The 21,480-nt window shown below is 39.7% G+C and overlaps 1 protein-coding gene across 2 annotated transcripts in view; it reads left to right on the plus strand.

The window, feature by feature from the left end:
- Positions 1-2,102: 2,102 nt before the first annotated feature.
- Positions 2,103-21,480, plus strand: part of LOC120414531 (transcription factor Sp9) — a 44,786-nt gene continuing 25,408 nt past the window's right edge. Inside the window, exon 1 of one of the 2 annotated variants that reach the window (XM_039575739.2) lies at positions 2,103-3,453. In XM_039575739.2, coding sequence (XP_039431673.1) covers positions 3,349-3,453 — 105 coding nt within the window. In that variant the 5' untranslated portion in view covers positions 2,103-3,348. Of the gene's footprint in view, positions 3,454-12,921; positions 13,042-21,480 lie in introns of those variants that run through there. The other variant, XM_039575740.1, reaches the window with a different exon arrangement.

Below are 21,480 nucleotides of genomic sequence, written 5' to 3' on the forward strand. Positions count from 1 at the left end.
TCCGTCCAACGAAACGACCTTCTTCAAAACGTTCCATTTGACGAAACGATTATCAAATAAATGTTCATCCGGCGAAACAAATTCAGACGAAATGTTCCGCACCCTTTTTTCTGATCTACGCTCATGAAATAAAAACAGAAAATAAAATCTTTACAGAACCTTTACTCATAAATTTTAAATATTAAAAAAAAAACCTAAATGATGGTAAAAAAACATACCAGTCAAATATTTTAATTAATTAAAAAACCTTTAAAATAAAATCAGATTATTTGGAAAACATTGTTTTTTGTTTTTTTTTTTTTGTTAATTGGGTCCTAAAATGAAGCTTAGATTGCTGATATTATTGTTTACGGCGATAAAGCTTATTTTTCTGAGTACAATGACCCTTTGTACGACCACAAAGAGTTTAAAATGGATTTTTAAATCAATTTTGAAAAATTAACCTCGCGGTCCTTCTTGACAGAAAAGTTCCTACTTGACAGCTCGTTCCAAGGGGACCATAGTTGATCCATCGAAAAAATGTTGGCTTGTCAAAAAAATTGTTTGCATTAAAATGAAAAAAAGTGATCAGAAATGGTTTTTGATCGTGTTTTTTACCGTTGTACATAAAAATTGACATAGGGCTTTAGTACCCAATTGTTCTATAAATCACCTGAAATATTCTTATTTGCTTTATAAAGTCTGAATTAATGGTAATGCGTCATTTAACAATAATCACATTTTCCGCAAAATGTTTCTTAAAGTTTTAATATTTGTAATGTGATACGTTAAAAAATATTGTGTGAAATATTAAACAAAAAGAGAAATTTCTGAATTCTTCATGTAATGCAAAATAAAACTTTGACAAGTCGCCTTGAAGTGAGCTGCTTAAAACACTTCTCTCAAGAAAGATTGCGATGTATTTTTTTTTTCAAAATCATTTTAAAATTCCCTTTGAAAATTATCTCAGCACTTAACATAACCGTTTTTTTAAAGCTACATCAATAAATGATTTACAAAAGAGTAAAGTTTTGAAACTTGAATTTAGTTTGCTCAAAAAAATATTTTAGGTCTCTTTTTAAAAATAACAAGAGAGATAATAAACTCAGATCTAAATAAGATTATCTTTTGAGTGTGTAACGATGGAAATGACAGCTGTCACAGAAAATCCTTCCCTAATGAAAATGCTGGCTCAACCTCCCGTTAGCCCGTAAAGCAGCCAAACGATGGATAAAAAATCAACTTTAACTTTTCAGGGTGAGCAAACCTGAAAAAAACTACACTGCAGTAGAAATCTGATGTTTCAAAAGTATGAAACAAGTTCAAAATCCTACAACAATGAAATTCGCCACGTTTCCTCATTGTTTTTCAACAAATTCAAACGATCCGCTCACAACTTGTTAATTCAAATCACACATTCAATGCAAAGACAACATAAATCAGCACCTCAGCACCTTTCTTTCGCCCTAATTTCGCTGCAATCACATCTAAAAACCGCGCAAATCCTCGACTCTTTCGGGGGGTGATTTAGAGGTTATGGTGCAAATTTGTGTACACAACATAAATATTTTACTGTTTTTGATTCGACTCCGCGCTCCAAAATTACGAAATAAAATTCTATGCGCGACTAATAAAACAAGGGGGCGCGCGCACACCCTCGAAAAACAAGAAAGAAAAAAATAAAATTGATCAACTCCCCCCTCGTCGCTCCACTCACACAAACACACTGACGCTTGCGCTCACGCCAAAAAAAAACGGGGCGTGACAGCACGCTTTGCACTCTCCTCTCTCTTGCGCAGCTGTGTGTGGGAGAAAGAGGGCGTGGCAGCCACGACACGGGGCCTACTGCGCGCCCCCACCAATACCAAAAAGGTAACAAAAGTTGAGCTAGAGCAGCGGGAGCTGCTCTCGGTGTGTTTGTGTGACGTTTGGGTGCAGCACACCATCGCAGTAGGCTTCGGAACCGGTTTCTTTGGGCCGCTGCGCGGCCTGCTGCGATTGAGCAGGGTTTTTTTCGTGGTGTGCGTGAGAGAAGGGAGAGCGCGGTGCGCTCTCTCTGCTGAGGGGTTTACGAGCGTTCGGGCGAGCTCATGAGCTCATGCTTTCTCGCTTTTGCCTTCAGTCGTGCACGAGCTCGTTTCGCTTCGGCTGTTGTATGAGTAATTTATCATCAAACAAGTTTTTCCATATTATTCAAAAAACTATTCAAGTTAGTTGAAAGAATAATCTTGAATGGTGAACGTACACGTACACAAAACTCTAATTTATCAATGGGAAAGCGCTGGTCTGCCGCTGGGTGCTTGTTTTGAAGGGACCCCCTTTCGTTTTTGTGTAGTGTGTTGAGTTGCCGCCGCCGCCGCAGCAGTGTTCCGACGCGTCAAAGCGGCGAGTGTGTTTTGTTTTTTCGTGCACAGTGACCGACCCCTAGGTCGTCGAGGAGGAAAAATAATAAATTCTAATCTGTCAAACTAAGGAGGCGAACGAAAAACCCTAGGTTCCTGCCTTATTCAACAGTTCCAGTCGCCGCGCGCGAGTGTGTGACATTTCCGGTTACGACGACGCCATCTTGGATCATCTCCGCGCTTGGTGACAGCTAGCGAAATCGTGAAGAGAAACAATCAATCTTGACGGGATTCGAACCGCGCGCGACAACACTTGGAGCTGCGACCTAACGCCCTACGCCACAGCGGTCCCCGGTGATTGACAGCTGATTAGTTCGCGCGAAGGCGCCTTTTGTGAAAGTTTCAAGTTGTGTGAGTGTGTCGGTGCCGAAAGACCAGTAATGAACACGTAAAATTGCTCATTGTTATTTTTATAACGCGCAATTAGCGGTGGAAAAGAGCGCAGTTTTTCGAACGGGCTCGGGCCAAATAATAATAATCACACAAAAAGCCTAATAGCTCCCAAGAGTTTAAGGCAGCAGCAAAAAATATCGAATAAAAAGGAAAAAATGTTTTAGAAGTTGCCGCGAGCAGTCTCGGCCTATCGTTTTCTCTAAATATCAAATTAAACAAATAATCGCGAGAGAGCGAGCTCTTGCGAGAGCCAGCGAGCGCTTCGCGAGCAGAACTAAACGCCTAACCTTAAAAGTGAGTGTTTTTAAGATGACTCATTTGATTTAATTGCTCCCGCACTAAACCGAGCGGTCCGTACGTCAGTTGTTGGGCGAAGAACCGATCGAGGTAGATAAGAGTCGAAAAAAAGGGCCCTCAAAAAGCTAAGGCGCTAAGGCGAACTCAAAAAAAATAGAGCGCTCGTAGTCTGTGAGGAAGAAGAGGAAGAAGAGCTCGTATTGTCCCGGAACGCAGCACAAAAACGCCCGTCAAAACGTCGGATCCCACGCGGAGGCTCGAACACACGACGTTCAGCATGTTGACCGACATGAGTCCGTCGGCGGCCGGACAGTTCTACGGCGCCCAGATACCGGCCATGGGCATGAACATCACCAACATCACGCACATGCAGAAACCCACGGTAAGTGTCACCTCACCGCCTACTATCATCTGTCACGCGAAAAGGCGTAAAGGCGCTTCGCGCCTTTGACAGTCTCTTAGAATCACACCGGCGACGGACCCCCCGCGGTTGTGATTGGCACCTTAAGGAGGCACCCCGTCGATTCGAGGGCTAGACGCCCCGTGACCGTAAGGTCCGTGACGAAGATGATTTGTGTCAGGTCGTAAAAGTCGGACTCTCTTCCGAGGAATCGAGTGCGAAATTTGGCAAACGAAGGCGGCGGTCCGGCGCCGCCGTCGTCAACACAGAATTTTTGATGAAGTTTCGGTTTGCGGTGCGTTTGACGGCGGTCCGACGGCGGCACGACATCACGCGATGATGGATGGTGCCGGAAATTGGCGATGAAAAGGCGCTTGGCGGGTTTGGGCTGTTTGGGCGGAATGATTCAATTTTTGGGATGATGTTGATAATGGTTTTTGACATTTGAGAATTCTCCGTAAGTCGTTTAGTAATCTGATCAAAATATTTACGTTTTTGACAGTTTTTTCAACCTAGCAAATATCAAGGCTATGTGATCTGTTGATTAAGCTAAAATTGACTAATTCGCTGACCAAATCAACTAATTTCTATGGTTTTGTAACAATTTCTTATGAAAAACCTACAAACACACTCAAAGCGCGGAGTGACAGCTGTTTGTTTTGCTGAGCAGAGCACGTTTCTATTGTTTTTGATTTTTTTTTCCAAGAGCAACATAACCAAACCACAGAGTAAGACAGAGTCACTACTGCCATTTGATTTTTGGTTCCACTTTGTGGTACATCGCAGGCATGGCTTTCTACCTAAGGTACTCGTGATTGAGTGTGTAGTGGTGCGGTTGTCAAAATCGCTATCGCTGACTCTGTCACTCCGATGAAGGTGACTTTGTTTATGTTTTGGTTTTCCTGGCACGGGCCATTGTTCGTTTGTTATTGTTTTGGTTTTCGTGGCACGGAGTGGTGAACTCACACTAATGCAAACCAAGATCGCGAGTACCTTTGATATACAGCCTTGCATCGCAGGTACATCGCACGCCTGCTACCAGCAAACCTTATGGAGCCAAAAAATAAAATGACGTTTCTTCGGACTGCTCGCTCTGGGTTACTCTGTGACCAAACTGCTGGATCTTTATCCCGGATTTCTTCCGGAGAAGATCCGGCATCAATTTTGTATGGTTTGACGGTTTCCGGGAGAGTCGCAAAAAAGTAAACAAATCACGTCGTGCATCAGCTAAAGAAATAACAGATCGGACTCGCTAGTTCGATTGGGATTATATTTGAAGCAGTGAATCCAAATTTGCAAGTTGGAACGGATGACAGCTGTCAAAGGCATGAAATCACGGGCACGGAAATCGTTGAACAAAGGTGTGGAAATGTAAACATTAGTTTAAAACACCATATTTGACGTTGACTGGGTTCTGGCTCAAAATGTGAGAACTAGGAAAAAGTCAATGCGACGTCATTTGACCGCGCCTGCTGCTCAGTTTACAAGATTCTTGGCTACTGTTGACGACGGCACATATTCTTTCCTACAAGTCGAGTTCCGAAAAGGCCGATTTTTATATCTTTAGGACTAAAATACATCCAAAGACTATTTTGCTTAGTTAGTTAGCGATTTTTAAATGTTTTCAATGAATTAGTATGAAATAAGTTTCAAATTGATCACTATTTGCAAGTCTTTGTAATGTTGTTGTGATGTTCATGAAAAAAATCAAAATTAATGATTTTTTTTAAGAACATCTTCTTAAGATATGTTTTTCAGGGCTGCGGAGTTAGCTTTTGAAACGACTTCGATCCCTACTACGAGTCCGGGAACCGAAAATGTTTTGATTCTAACATCACCAACGGAGACTCCAACTCTCACAGCCAATGTTGAAATTTAACCTACTCCGAGTTCAGTTTTAAATATTTACTGACTCCGAATCCGTGTTCTCAGATTTTTTCGGCTTCGACTCCGAGTCCTCAAAAGTATCCGACTTAACCGGCTCCGGCTGCGACTTCACAGCCCTGAAGTATTCCACCAATTTATGTCACAATAAAACTTACCACAAAACACCGCATTGTTTTCGTTGAAGTTCAGTAAAGTTTTACTGAATTTTCATCAACTGAAATTCCAGTAAACGAGTTAGCAATTTAGATTTTACTGAACTCTCAGTTAATTGGGTCCTAAAATGAAGCTTATATTGCTGATATTATTGTTTACAGCGATAAAGCTTATTTTTCTGAGTACAATGACCCTTTGTACGACCACAAAGAGTTTAAAATGGATTTTTAAATCAATTTTGAAAAATTAACCTCGCGGTCCTTCTTGACAGAAAAGTTCCTACTTGACAGCTCGTTCCAAGGGGACCATAGTTGATCCATCGAAAAAATGTTGTCTTGTCATTATTTTTTTTTGCATTAAAATGAAAAAAGTGATCAGAAATGGTTTTTGATCGTGTTTTTTTCCGATGTACATAAAAATTGACATAGGGCTTTAGTACCCAATTGTTATTTGTGATTTTGACAGATGATCGACTGCCGTTTCAGTAAGGGAGCGTTCTTTTATTACGTAACGCAGTTAGGGGGCTCCATACAACAATAATTGCTAACAAATATTTTAAAATTTGTATGAAAATTTTGTTACTGGGAGGGAGGGGGTCCAAAAATCCACATGTTTACGTTACGTTATAAAAAAACGCTCCCTAAAACAGTTGTCAAAACAATGGAAATTTCAGCAAATGAAATGACAGTTTGTTTTGCTGAAAATTCAGTATTTTGTTAGTTTGACAGATTTTTGCTGAAGGTTAAACTCGTTATCATGATTTGATTTTTATGCCATTGTATGCCAAACCTTAAAAAAATACTGGTTAGAATCAAGGCATTTGTTTTTCATATGTTTCTTACCTTTGTTGCTTAATATCATTATAAAATATTCAAAATCAAACACAACACATTTAAAAGTTGATTTTCACTCAGCAGCATCCAATCGGTCTGTCATTAAGTGACATTTCAGTTTGACAGTTTATTGTTTACTGATTTTTAAGCAATGACTTTGTGATGATAACTGAATCGCATTCACTTATTAATTTTGCTGAAATGGCAATCCAAAATTTTGTGTGTGGATAAGCGTTTTGACAATTTGACATTTGCTAAAGGGCATATGTCATATTTAAGCCTGGTTTTGCTTGACGTCAAGCTAATCTTGCGATATGGTGTAAAAATCGGGTGAAATATCTGCCACCTGTTTGGTAAACAAACAAACAGGTTTGAAGATGGTCAAGCGGCTATACCCTTTGCCGTGCTAGATTGTATATTTGAGGAATTGTACGAAACTCTTCCAGACAACGATCCGGCCACTGCTTTGAACTGGCTTGATATTTGCTGAAGGTGATATTCCACTGCAGGAAAGATTGTCTGCATTTTTTTAAATGCCTCTGGTGACCAGGGTTACCTACAGATTGTCAAGTCAAACAGATTGGCCGATCGATTTTGACAGATCCAAACGCGCTGGACACCAAAGGCGCTGAGCAACGCGTTATGTTTCTTACGGTGGGAAAAGATGAGAAGTATTGTAATTTCAATATTGTTTTTATTTATTGTTTTAATAAATTAAATTATTAGTACACACAATTTAACTAAAACGTTAAACGTTAAACACAACATTTAAAAAAAATCAAATTTAAATAAAATTGTTTTGTTTCTTATGGGACCATCCATAAACCACGTGGACACCATAGGGGGGGGGGGGGTTTGGCGATTGTCCACGCTCCATACAAAAAAGATTTTTTTTGTATGAACAATTGTCCACGAGGAGGGGGGTTGAGATTTCCAAAAAAGTGTCCACGTGGTTTATGGATGGTCCCTATTTAAGAGTTATGCATTTTTGGATCACGGGTCGAGGTTTTTTTTACGAATTTTGGACAATTTAAATTGTTTTGATAGAAGAATATTATCAATCGGCAATAATGAAGTTGTCAATACTTTTTATAAAAAAAACTCAGTTCTCTTTTTAGTTGAATGTGTAATTATTCAATTTAATTGATCGACATTTTTCTGGTTTGATTTAACACACGTTCACAACATCGCCCGATACCGTCGGACAGAAATTCTCCAGCCGGACGAGATTATTATTCCGAGGAGATATCGAGTTCTTGCAGGGTACTTGAGGACACCTCGGCCGGATAGATTCCCTCCAACAAATCTAACGTCGAGGTGCAGTCGAAGAGGACGATTCCATGCAGTCACCAGCAGTATTCTGTGAATTGTTAAAACATTATCCGACGCGGCTGGATGGTTGAATTCTAGCAGATGTAAACAACAAATTGATTAACTTACGCTACAAATCCTCTGAGATTTCAACTCAAGTTCTCTGCCATAATCGCACAGTTTCAACCAGTATTCTTGATTTTTCTTCGAAAACCGAAAGAATCCCACCCTCGCAACAACGTTTTGCGAATCACTGTTGCAAAACTTGCTGAAACGCTTCATGCCGTTTTTCACCTAAGGACTTTTTGTTTACTTTTTTTCAATAATGTCAAAGTCACGCAAAATTTGAACATTTTGCAGTGTTGCCGAAAATTAGATATTTTTGGTAAGGCAAGGCATAGGTTGCCAAGCCGATTTAAATTGCATCGGCCAATCTGTTTGACTTGACAATCTGTAGGGTTACCGGGTCAAAATTTGAAAAATCTTGCAAAGTATCGATAAAAAATCTAGAAAAAACCTGGCAGACGAAAATCTTACAATTTTCAATGGTGAAGGGAAAGTAGGATATGAATTAATTCAAAAGTATGTAGAATTCAGATGGTATAACAGATTTTATGGCCTCGAAAATGTAAAATTTACATTTTCTGTAAGAAAAACACATTCCAATTTTCTTGATTTTTCAATTCATGCCAAAGTTGCTCAAAAAGGGCATAAAGTGAAAAATCTGGCAAAATCGGTCAATATCTAACAATAAGAAAGATGAATCTTTATTCTGACTGACAATTGAAAAATCTGGCATTCAAAGATTTATCTGGCAACTTGACAACCCTGCTAGCGAAGGCTTTCCATGATCGGTCTGTAGGAAACAATGTATTAAAGTACAGTGAAACCCCGAAGGTTTGACTCCGATTATTTGTGTTGATACACAGCAAAAATTTTCTGTGTAAAATCGCATGCAAAAGCATGCACATCACCTTTGTGAGAAAAAGCATGTAATATTATATGAGAAAACGTGTACACAAAAAGCATGTACCGAAGAAAAAAAAATCAGGTCTGCTCACCCCAAAAATAACATCAATCCGGCGAGAGTCATATTCAGATTACCAAGTCCGCGCCCCAACCCACTCGGCTATCTCGCCGCTATGAATTTAGCTGGATCTTCACTGATGTAGCTGTAGGTTTCCCATACATCGTATGCAGTTAACACAGTATACGACGTTCGGAATACCTACTGTTACATTGGCATTGATCCAACTATTTTCATAGCGGCGAGATAGCCGAGTGGGTTGGGGCGCGGACTTGGTAATCTGAATATGACTCTCGCCGGATTGATGTTATTTTTGGGGTGAGCAGACCTGATTTTTTTTCTTCGGTACATGCTTTTTGTGTACACGTTTTCTCATACAATATTACATGCTTTTTCTCACAAAGGTGATGTGCATGCTTTTGCATGCGATTTTACCATCGGATTTTTTGCTGTGTAGTGTGCGTGAGATCCATGTAAAAAGTGACAGTTCAAACTAAAAGTATCAAACCACTCCGGAGGTTGGGTGTGAAAGGAACTTGATTTGGAAACACAAACACTGAATCGGTCCGAATTGTGTTTTGTCAAGTTTGCAAACAAAATTTAAAATACAAATAAAACCACTTTTTGCAAAAAATAATAGCAAATTGTGGTACTTTCTAAAGCCATTTTTGGCCGATGTTGGTCTTACACGCAATTTTTTCATATGGGGTGATTCTGCCTCTGGTCGCATAAATGTCCCATTTGCATTTTCATCGTGTTTGAGTTATTGATGCAGTTTGGTTCAAAATCGTGTGCAATTTATCAACACATTCAATGTTTTGTTGTTGTTTACATGGCAGCTGGAGGTTTGTTTGCAACAGATTTGCTATCCCTTTCTAGCAAAAGGTTTTTGTCAAGCGACTTCTAGCTGGTTTTTTTTTGACTGTCCGCCCGATGTCAGCCAACATATTTCGCAGGGACAGTGACAGCTCGAGCTCGATCATTGTTTACATCAGGACACTGTGACGAGAAGTTCGTAATTTTTGGTTTAATTTTCTTTTACTGGGCCTAAAAAGCCTTATAGAGAGAGTTGACATTTGTTATTTCAATGAAATTCGGACATTTTAAAAATTGATAAATTTCAGTTTAAATATTAATTCAGTAACCAATCCCAGACCCTCTCCAAACGCCCAATAGCACCGTCGCGAAGATGTCCAATTGGAGGCACGATTTCCCCGTAAAACTTCCCATGAAAGGGCTTCATCACAACAGAAAGCCATCCCCGTCCTCGTTACTCTGTTGACACTATCACTTTGACACCATCGTCGGAATCCCAAAGCGGAAGAAAAAAATAACATGAAAAAATAAACCATAAAAATAAAACAATAAAAACAGAAGCCATCATCGCCGCTCGTAGAACCGTGCCCAGTTTTATGGGCCCTTCCTTCGACTCTATTTGAACGGGCGAACCCCGTTCGGAATAGAGAGCGAATAGAGAAAGAAAGAAAGAACAACAACAACAACAGAGATAAAACGGTCCCGATGAGGGCGAACTAGGCGTCAAAAAGTCAGTAAAGTTGGCGCCTTTTACACACAATAAAAACGATTGAAACGATGAAAATGGGACTCCGTACAATCCGGAGACGGCCAGACGGAGATGAATCTCGAAGTTGAAGTTCCCTTGAAGCTGGAAGAAGCAGAGAGCTGTACTCGCAATCTAGGCGAACCGATCAGCTTGAAGAGCTTACGTGATCTACACCGAGGAGGCTAGACGACCATTCAGAAAGTTTGAAGAACGAGGGAAATCAACTTTTACAACAAAACGATGTAATTCTAGAAGAAAATTAGCCTAATTGGACCAATTTTCGAGAGACGGAAAAAGTTTTCTTCTATTGACGACATCAATCAGAGGGTCGGACCTTTTTAAAAAATCAGATTTCTCCTCAAATCAGAAAAGCAAAACAACAAAGAGAAAATTGTTTTCGAGCGCGCTGTGCGCGCCGGGCCAAACTGCACTTTTTTGACGAAGGATCTTTGGCCCTTTTTGTTGGGTTACGGCATGCACATAAGTCAATCAAAATTTGCCAAAACGAACGTCAGAAAAAAGGACCCTGCCAAATGTCAAGAGGTGAAACGGTGTGTTTTTTTTTTGTATTTGTGTGTATTTTGAGTGGAGAGAGTCGATGGGATGACGGCGTTGACAGCTATTTGAAGGAGAGGGAGCAAAGAAGGATATCGTAACGGAGAATCCTAATTCAGTCAAATCTGTCATGGTTTCGTGATGGAATGGATAAGCGGATTTGGGTAATTTCGGCTTTGTTGAGAAGTTGTGGGGTGGTTACGCAACTTAGTGAGTTTGCCTTCTTTCAAGGAGAAAGAAAAGCTTTTTTATAAATATACCTGGCTTTTAACGTTTGAAATTACTCAAACAACGAAGTACAATCTAAAAAATGCCAAATACAGTCTTCTAAATACATTTTTAAATGTTGTTTTAAAAGTTTACTCAAGAAAACTAACTTAATCTACATATAAGGCTCTCTAGGCTCAGTGAAAAAAATACAATTTAACCCAAATACGACGAATTTCTCGTCACAGTGTCCTGATGCAAACAATGATCGAGCTCGAGCTGTCACAGCCCTGCGATGTATGTTGGCTGACATATCGGGCGGTCAGTCAAAAAACCAAGCTAGAAGTCGCTTGACAAAACACTTTTGCTAGAAAGAGATAGGAAATCTGATGCAAACAAACGCCCAGCTGTCATGTAAACATAATTTAATTGTGTTGGTAAATTTCTGACTAGAAAGCCTTATCGCCTTTCTGATTTGACAACAGTGGATTTTTTGGGGTATCGATTTGATCTCAATGATCATTAATCTATGAAAAAATTTAAATTCAAATTAAGAAAAGAGATGTTGACCATTTTTATAATTAGAAGTAATTAAAATTCGACCAATTTTTTCCCCAAAAAGGTAGAAACATAAACGAAATTTCCACTAAATCTACTATGAGTCATGTTTCTCAGCCCTCAAGATAATCTCAAATCTCACAAAACTTGCTCACTTTTCTACGCAAAAGTCCCTCTCAACCAACCTCTTCAAGCGCGTAACTAATCCATCCCAAACATAACCTCACTCGCTTTCAAGGACCAAGTCCAGAACAAATCGGCCCGTTTTCCCTCTCTCGGTTCCCCGAGTGAAAGAATAACACATCGCCCGAGGGGTCCTCTCGTCGCTTTGCCCTTTTGCTTCTTCTGCAAAGTGCCACGTCCTCGCAAGTCCCTTTTCTTTCCCGGTAAAAATTAGGTCTTTCTCAAGAGGGTTCCGAATCCCGACTCTTGTTGGCCGTTGACTTAATCTGGTTTTTCTGTTGTTCTTTTGAGAGTTTTTCTTTTTTCTTTCGGAGCAGCAGCTCCCGAAAGCCCAGCTGGATGCTGGACAAATAATAACAAATATGACAGTTTTTCTGTTCTTTCGTTTTTTTTCTCTCCGTGGAGTGGCATTAGCAGTCATTACTATGTTTAGGCCCGTTTTTGTTCGTCACTGTTAGCTCTGAATCCCCACAGTGAGCGAGAGAGAGAGTCCTGTGGAGTGCCAAAAAGTGCTCAATCTCAAGTACCTTTTGCGTGCAGCACAACAACATTGTTTGAAGTATTGTTGCTGCTGCTGTTTGGTTCACCCTGGGATCGATAATCTAGATTAGTGCGAATTGTGTGTATTCATGGCAGGTTTTTTGTTCTGGGTATGGATTTGCGAGTTTTACTTTTTGACAAAAAGTGCACTTCACGCTGGAGAAAATCTGTTTATTTTTCACTTGAATCGAGCTTATCTTCTCTCTTTGTTTTGAAGAAAGTGATTGTTTGAGCTTGAATTGTTGATTTTTTTTTTCTTAGAAATAATCTTTGAATCCGTAGCATCCAATTGCTTGCCTTGAGAATAAAATCATACCTCTTAAAAATATCATACCAATGGTCGCAACGCTTGCTTAGAGAGTATCCTAGACCTTAAAACATCCCAGAAACTGTTCAACTCCAAGCCAAACTTATTTGGGGATACTGTGGAGATTTTCCCTTATCCCCTAAAAAAGTGGAAAACCAACATCCAAATCCTTTTCCTTGTCCCTGGTTGTAGGGTTTTCGTACTTCAAAATAATGTAAACAATATAAATATATATTGACCGGGTAATAATAACCCGAAACAGACTATCCCTTACTGAAGCGTGTACTTGGTTTTTGACAGCGCATGAAAAGAAGCGCGCGCGTGTTTATGTTTACGCTGTGGACAGTGGAGAGTGAACGATTGGCGCGGAAGGATGAGTGTGATTGAATTGTGCTGGAACCGGTTGGCGGAATCCGGAGCAGGACACGACGGAAGCGGACATGAGGTCAGTGGGTGGTTGGGAGGTTAATGATCGGCAACGATGGTGCTGCGTCCGGAACGTCGTGTCTCAAGGAGTCCCGGTTGCGACTCTACAATGGTGACGAAGATCTGTTTGCTTTTATTTCCAATTATCAAACCCCTAAGCACCCTGAACTAGAAATCCAAGCGAAGCGAAGTATTTAATCATTCATCGGGAATTTTGAAAATATTGCTATTATTATTTTAACAATTCGAATTAATATTTTTAATGTATTCCCTTTCGAATGTGATATTAGATTTCAGTGAAATTTTAAGTTTTTAGAAGATGCACCACTTGCAACAAAAATCTTGATTTTGACAAAAATATAAAGTAGCTTTTTTATCATTTTCAATCAATAAAATGTTTTTTTCCTCTTTCTCAAGAGGTCATTTCGAGCAACTTTTGTTAAGCGAAAATATAATTGTCTCTCGTTTTATGCATTTATCTTGTTTAGTTTTTTTTTTAGTTTTTGGACTTTTCAATTAACTTCAATAGTTATATTTTATTTGCTGTATTCCATAACTTGCAGTATTTTTTTTATTTTATTTTTATTTTGATAACATATTATGAGACTTTTCAAACCTTCCAAATTAACACATTTTTTTACTGGGTAGCCTTCATATGTAATGGACGAATGGGTAAAACGTTCAAAAGGTCAAATGTAAAAAAAAATGAAACAATATTCTGTAAATTTTCTAACATAAAATACACATTTTCCAAAATATGCTTAAATAGTCCGATTAGAAAATGTTTTTATTTTTTGTAAAAAATAATTTCTTGCAAACAAATCTGTATTTTTCTGTGAGTTTTTCACCTTATTTTTTTCAATAATGAGTAGTGTTTTTTTTTTTTTTTTTTCAAAGAAAAAGCATAACTTCCAATCTGTTTTAGACAGTATCTCTACTTGATTTTTTTCTAATGATATTGTGAGTTATCCCATTATTTCAAATATGAGTAGCTCTTTTGAAAAGAAAATGTCGAGTTCCTGAAATATTTTGGGAAATTTACTATTCTTTAAAAATTGTCGTAATTTTTTCCATTTTTATAAACATGAGAAGCTCTTTAAAAAATGGGCCGGCTTCTATTCCTAGTTGTCGTTATAGTTTTGGCAGTTTTTTCATTTTTCAAATATAAGAAGTTTAAAAAAAAAAATGTCTGACTTATTAACTATTTCTTGATAATATGAAGTCTGAATATTTTTGGATGTTTTCGATCCTTTCTTTTAATTTATCCTTGATGGTCAAAATACCTCTTATTAAATTTATGTCCCCACACACCGGATTACCGAATTCGGTAAAGTTTACCAAATTTTCAACTGCTGAACAGACCGGTAAACTGAAAATTTACGATTTCAGTAAAAAAAATACCGAAATTCGGTAATAAAGTTCACTATTTTTCGTCGTACAACCGATATTCGGTAAAATTTTGTTTATTTTGACAGATGTTTTACAGATCTATTCCTTACGTTTTTTAACTACCGAATTCGGTAAAAAAATGTCTCAAATATAAAATATTTTTTTTAATTTATCTTCTTTTGACGTTTCTTCCACTTTCGATCTTTTGTCCATTCGAACATTTTTCTATTCGACCTTTTGTCATACATTTGTAAAATCAACAAACCGAAGATTTCATAGTATCAAAAATATTTCTACTTTCATATTGTTTTTGAAGATTCAACATTGATTCAAAATAGATTTTTAGCGAACATTTCGAAGCCCCTCAAAGGCAGAATTGTCTTAGAAAAAAATAAGAATCAAGAAAATCAATCCAAAGAAGAACTGAAAGTATACAAGGTTGCTTTCTGTTTTTTACTTTTCGTTTTTGCTTGTTTTGCTTGCATTGTGGATTTATTATTTATATTTAAATTCGTGGAGAAGTATTTTCAAGTATGAGTATTTTGACGAATGCTCGCAAAAGATCCACTCTCGAGCTCGAAAATGAGAGTGAGAATGTTTGACAACAGTTACTGTCAAAAGATGAGCAAGCTGAGCGCGGAAAGCAAGAGAACTCACGAGCAAGCGATTTGGTTAAGATCTCATCATTTCTCTCGAAAATTACTCTCACTTGTCATTTTGAAGGATTTTAATATGAGAAATAAATATGTAAAAAAAATCTTTCCTGTGACAAGTCTTCATTAGAACTAGTGATCAAATTCAATTCGAGATTCACAATGAAATCGACATCTGGATCGCTCCAACGAAAACAAATACCACCAGCAAGTGTCAATCGACGTGTCAAACCGGCAACAGAGACATTCCCGGACACCGCAAGCGATCCGGAATTCCAACCGACGATTAATTACGATTGTTTCGTTGACAAATTTCGGAATGCGACACACTGGAAATTACCGGGGCGCGAAGAAATTCCAACCTCCTCTTCGGGGCTTGACAGCGAAGAAGCGGTCGACAAAGAGGAAAGTGTGGCGGAACGCCGCCGTCGATGGCCTGTAAACATGTTTGAAAACATGTCGGCTCGACTGTCGTACCGACTGTGGTGAAGTGGCGGGCCACGGTGAGTAGCACGAGATTTATGGCCGTACGGCATTTAAGAGACCGCCAACTTGTGTTGTTTTGTGTGTTGGATTCTTCGCAACGGATTTGCGGTTTTCAACGAGCTGTTTAGCGGTTTGAAGTTTTTGCCGCGCAGCGGCGCGCGGTGACAGTTCGTATGTCGACTCTTTAAGTCGACTCATTATTTTTTGCTTGCGCAAATTTTTCATTGATTGCATTTCGCGTTGGATGCATTTATTCAGCACCGTCTGCATTTTCTCTCTCTAGTTCCGATGCACATAGGTCACGTTTGCGAGCACCACGCCGGATTGACAGTCGGCACAGATCGCGTCGCGCCGGCCAAGCCGGCGGGGTCGATCAACCCCGACATTACTTAGCTCGGTGAATACATTAACGTGCATTTGCCTTTCCGGAGGCCAATTAATTCATCTGATTAATGTCTCCTTCCAGCTCTAGCATGGATATGTCTATGCTGCGACCAACCTGGCAACCAGGTCGCGGACACCTCGGTCGTCTCGGGTGCGTCCGGAACGTTCTGGAACGACGACTTTGGCGAACAAATACAAGCCTAATTTGTTATTAAAACGAACCGACCTTACGACATTCAGATCGAGCCGAGTCGACCGGAATTTTCACAAATATTATTGTAATTTCAAATTGGGTCCAGACACGTCGGCAAACACACACACACCCGGGGCGAATTGATCACTTGGGCAAACGAATTTCATTTTCTTGGTCTATTTTGAGCGCCGTTTGCCTTTGCATGAATTTGTCAAATGATTAGACACTGACGTGCAAAGTTGACAGTTGCACTACCTTTAGCGTTAGCAACCTTGATTGTGTTCTCTACGCGTCAATGCAAGCAACGCAGAAGGTGAGCATCTGTCAAAATCAGGGCTGCGTTCACGGTATGTTGAGCCCAGAAGGTATGGCATTTAGGTCAAGCCGATTCTGGCAAGAATCGGCCTACGTTCAGTTGAGGTGATTTAGAACAGGAAGGTGCTGTGTCCTATCCCTCGCCTAGACCAGACCAAAATCCATGATAAAGCTATCAGACCAAATCTGTCAGACCAAGACTGTCAGACCAAAGAGCAAAAAGTAAACAATCTTGGTCGTCGACGTAGGTGCACACAAATCAAGAAAACAAAATTTGAAAAAGAATTTTATTTTTCCATTTCAATAACTAGTTTTGGGCTGCAAAATTGAATGTACGTCAGAAAATGATTAAACAGTGTGGCGTCCTGTTCAACGACAGTTACATAAGCAGTTAAAAGCCTTAATCTTCCACTTTAATTTTTGATCACGTTTTCGGTTTACACCTGAACAATCTTGAAATTATTTATGTGGATTTGTGATTCCTCTCGTTCCATCATTCCCTTGATTTAGAACGTCCACAAACGAATGCAACCCGGCAACCTTCTGTGCGTGCAGCAGCAGTTGCAACCAATGACAGTCGGGTGATTAATATTTATTGCGCCATGAGAATGGAAAAAATGATCTCATATGTATTGCTGGAGCCACCGAAGCTGGTGGTGGAGCCCCCCCGAGGGCCAGAATCGATATAATGAAAAACGACAGTCATTTGGCCGCCACACCGGCTCCGTCTCCGACTCCGGCGTTCCGAAATAAATGAAAGAATAAATTTTTATTACAATATTCATTAATTTATTTTGGATTTGTTTACGTTCCGTTTCTGATTGCTTCGACGAGCTACTGGTTTTGTTTTTTTTTTGTTTTCGCGGCCGCCAAGATCGCCACGACTCGCCAAAAGAAGGTTGTATATGCAAATGTAAACATTAATTCCGGTCCCGACTGCGCTGCCGAGGAATAGCGCCTCCGGCGCGCTGAACTACCGAACGAAAATGATATTTTTTGACAGATATTAAAGCGCGAATCGTTCGGAGACTCCTCGCGAAAATGAGGTTCACAGGGTCGTAAATCATCTCGTGGTTTCGGGACATGGCTTTGGAGGCAATCCCCGCGGAAAAGCAGCTGCTGGATTTGGGTTTTGGGGGCACCCGTCATGACGGTCATGCGGAGTTGTCATTGGACAAGGTGGTTTTACTACAAGGTGCATTGTTTTTATGTAGAGACCAGCTTTGACCCTTTTGAATTGTTTTGTTTGAAATAAAGATCCAGCAGCAGCATTTTTAGACTAGTTTGACGTTTGCGGAGGGAAGGTAGTTTGGTTACGTCACTTCTTGCAATGTACTGCTTTGATCGCAAAGCTTTTTTAAATTTGACAGCACATTGTTTTTACAGTGCACTCACAAAAAAAGTACCAATTTTGGGTGAAATTGATCTCAACCATAGTTTTCGCAGTGGGCTTAGGATCGGCATTTTCTGTTTCGAATTCGTCTACATTTCAAACGTAGCAAATATGTACGACTTTGCATAAAACATGAATCACCGTAGGAAAGAGCACTGCTATCCAATCGTGAAGACCCTTTCTTCGGCACATCCAACCCTTTTCAACTGGGAACAAATAAAAACCAACAAAAAAAGTAAAACAATCGCACTTTGAATCGCAACTTGCAGATCTTCACCAGCGATGAAATTCACTTCTCGGAACTCGGGGCTCCGATTACGAATTCAATCTTTCTCCCTCTTCAGCTCGATTCAGCAGACGGGTGTTGATTATCATATTTTTATGCTGTGCTAGCCCACCTTCACCGTGAACTAACATTTCCGAAGCCCAAGTGTAAAGAGCAATCATCGTTGGTTTGCATGTTGTTTTATGTGCGCCCTTTTCGGATTTTTTATTTTTTGTTGCATTATGTGTACTTGACTTTCAAAGGTTGTTTGTGTGCCATGGGTTGGTATTTTGTGTTCTTTGGAACACAGCGCCCCCCTCCCCAACGGGAGCGGGGGGGCTGGAAATTTGAGGTGGGTAATTTTCCTTTTGTTTCGAATGAAAAATCGAGACCCCGAGGGAAGGACACCTCCACCTCACTCTTCTCGTTGCCTCTCAATCTACGGAAAGTGGCTCGGAATAACTGAATAACTCTGATCACGATTGTGATGCGGATCATATCGGAATTTTGCATAGAAATTTAACAGTTGGAAGAATCAACGAATAAAATTTTTCCAGTAGATTTGATTTCTACGTCCATGTACGGTTAAAATATTTGCGATTCCAAGGATATCACAATTTGAAAACTAAAGTTTTGCACAAACTTCACAAAAAATGCGAAAATTTTGGGTGGTTCCAATCTGTTCCAATAAGGCCTTCTAGGCCCAGTTCAGCAACTGTAATTTAACTCAAAAATGAATAAAGCTCCATCACAGTGTCCTGACGTTGCCTGTCAACGGACGATCAGTCAAAATGGTTTGAATGTGTTGGTATATTTTCGACTAGAAAGCCTTCTAAGAAGGGGATGGTCCGATTTGCATGAAAATTGATATTCTTCAGAACATCGTGAAAGGTCTGTAGTGAGTTTGTAGACAAAAAAAAAACATCACACTCACTAGGGCTGAGAAATCGGATAAATTTTTCAGCGACATTGGCTATGACTGCGGCTTCTTGAGATTTGTCGACTCCAACTCTCAATTTATTCATCACTCCTGATGGAATCTTGATTGTGGTTCTAATCTAATTTCATCGTCACATTTATTCATTTAAATTGTTTTGTTTGCAAATATAGTTTAACTATTAAAAAGTGACAAGTGAAATCGAAAATCCGCTCGATAATCCCGAATATATTTTTTTAATTACCAGTGATGAAAAAAATCTTCATCGAAAGATTTTCTGTTGATTCTCACTCATGATACAATTTAAAGAAAACTCGTCGTCTTTCTCATTCGCTGAGCACGTAGTTTCAAGCTTTTAGCGAATTCGGACTCGCTCATTCGAATGCAGCTTCATTCGATTTATCGAATCCACTCTGTAAACAAATTCATGTGATGTTTACATGGAAATTTACGAAAATAATCATTTACTGGTGTAAATGTTCACGAATGATTTTTTTTGTCGTTTTTCAACTCCTCTTAAGTGAGTGAATTCACCTGGGAAAATGGAAATTTCGAGATAATTTCATCTCTGGTTTTCGTACTCTGAACGAGGAGAGAAAAATTCTTTTGCAATTTTCTCTATAAGTGAGTATAAACAGATATTCGTTTGATAAAGATTATTCCATTGCTGCTCGAGGGCGTTACCAAGTTGTTTTTCTTTGAGACCACTTCCTTCTCAAATATTTTAATAATTCAGTTCAAATAACTTAAACTGAATCTTGAGAGGTCGAGCTGAATCTTGAAAAATAAAACAATGTCAACAAACAGTGCACCCGGCCCTCCATGGCTGTTGAAACGGGTAACGCGACTGACGACTCCGGTTCTCCAAAATTCAGCGATTTCATTTCCGACTCCGGCTTCTAGAGATTCAGCGACTCCGACTCCAGTTTTCCAAAATGATCTGTCTCCGACAGCAACTCTCGTTCAAAACTGTTGAAAACTGACTCCGATTCCGGCTTCTGAAGATTTAGCGACTCCGATTCCGACTTCAACTCCATCTCTTAAAAAACCCGACTGTCGTCGATTTTGTTTGGGGAAATTCGTCGAAAATCGACGAAGACTTTGTAAACAGTGCACGCGAGCTGTCAATTGACGTCACGACCTAAAATCTATAGTAAATAGGCCAAAACGTATGTAAACATCAATTGACGTGCCTGTTGTTGGATGGAATGTTTGTTTACCGTCATCAGGGGCGACATTGGGTCTGGGGGTGAGATTAGAACATACAAATTTCTGCACCCTTCATTCTAGGCCCATTTACATTGTTCTGTTTCATTTGTTTGAGCCCCAAAGTTAGTGACTAGTGAATGTTTACATCTAGAACGAGTCTAATGTCATGTTTGTTTACAAACTTACTTTGACGTTTTTATGTTGTTTTTTTAGAGTTGTTAGAGTTGTAATTCGTGTGTCATGACAAATATGGAGACAAATTCTTCATATTTTGACGGAAATTTTGTAAACAAACAGTTCAAAAAATATTTCAAAAAAGGATCTTGATTTAAACAAACAATCTTTCCCGTTCACCCAAGTGAATGTTTACACTGAGTGTGAGCGGGATTACGGGTCACATTTGTTTACTGTTGACGACAATATAAACACATAACCTCCTGTTTGCGGCGCTAAGCCCCGTTGTTCAAAACAATTCTCAGTCCATTTTCACGACATAACCTCAAAATCGGCCGGCCGACTAGCGGCGAAGATCGCGCCAGATAACCACGCTCAAAAACATTACCGTAAACGCCATTTCATACGCCCAGCAACCGGCTCGTAAAGTCGATCCACCACCACAATAATGGCGCACCTCTATCATTACAGCCTTAAATGTCTATACTTTGGATCAGAGGTTCGAGCGCGCGCGCCGAAACCACAAGAAGGTGGTGGCGGTCTTCGGAACCACACCACAGGAGAGGAAATAATTGAAAAAATATCAAGCATAAAGTGAACTCACGGCGCTCATTTTACCTTAAAAGCAAATATCAATAAAAATTGTGGGCGAGAGGGCGCGATATCACTTTGCTCGCTCCCACTCGCGTGAAATCGTTTAAAAATCGATAAACAGCGAACGATACCCCGTGTTCGTCTAGCGATGGATACGAGCGATCCCGGCTGAAACAGTGTTTATCGCGTGCGGATCAAAGCCAACGTGGTAAATGCAGGTGTGGTTGACAGCAAAGTGCCCGCTTATCTGTCAAAAAGATCGTTTGCAGCGCGAAGCGCGCTGCACGCTATCGAAAGTTTAGCCAACTGTTCAGTTTTAACTGTCAAAAAATGCGTTACACGCTTAAATCAACCTACTCGCGCTCCGCGCGCGCTTGTTTACATTTGCACAAGTCTTTTGTTCGTCCCAACCGCGGATTACAACCACACTACCCGTCATAAATCTCTCAGACCAGTCAACCTCGGT

The sequence above is a fragment of the Culex pipiens genome, chromosome 1 (assembly GCF_016801865.2).
Source record: "Culex pipiens pallens isolate TS chromosome 1, TS_CPP_V2, whole genome shotgun sequence".
Lineage (NCBI taxonomy): Eukaryota > Metazoa > Arthropoda > Insecta > Diptera > Culicidae > Culex > Culex pipiens.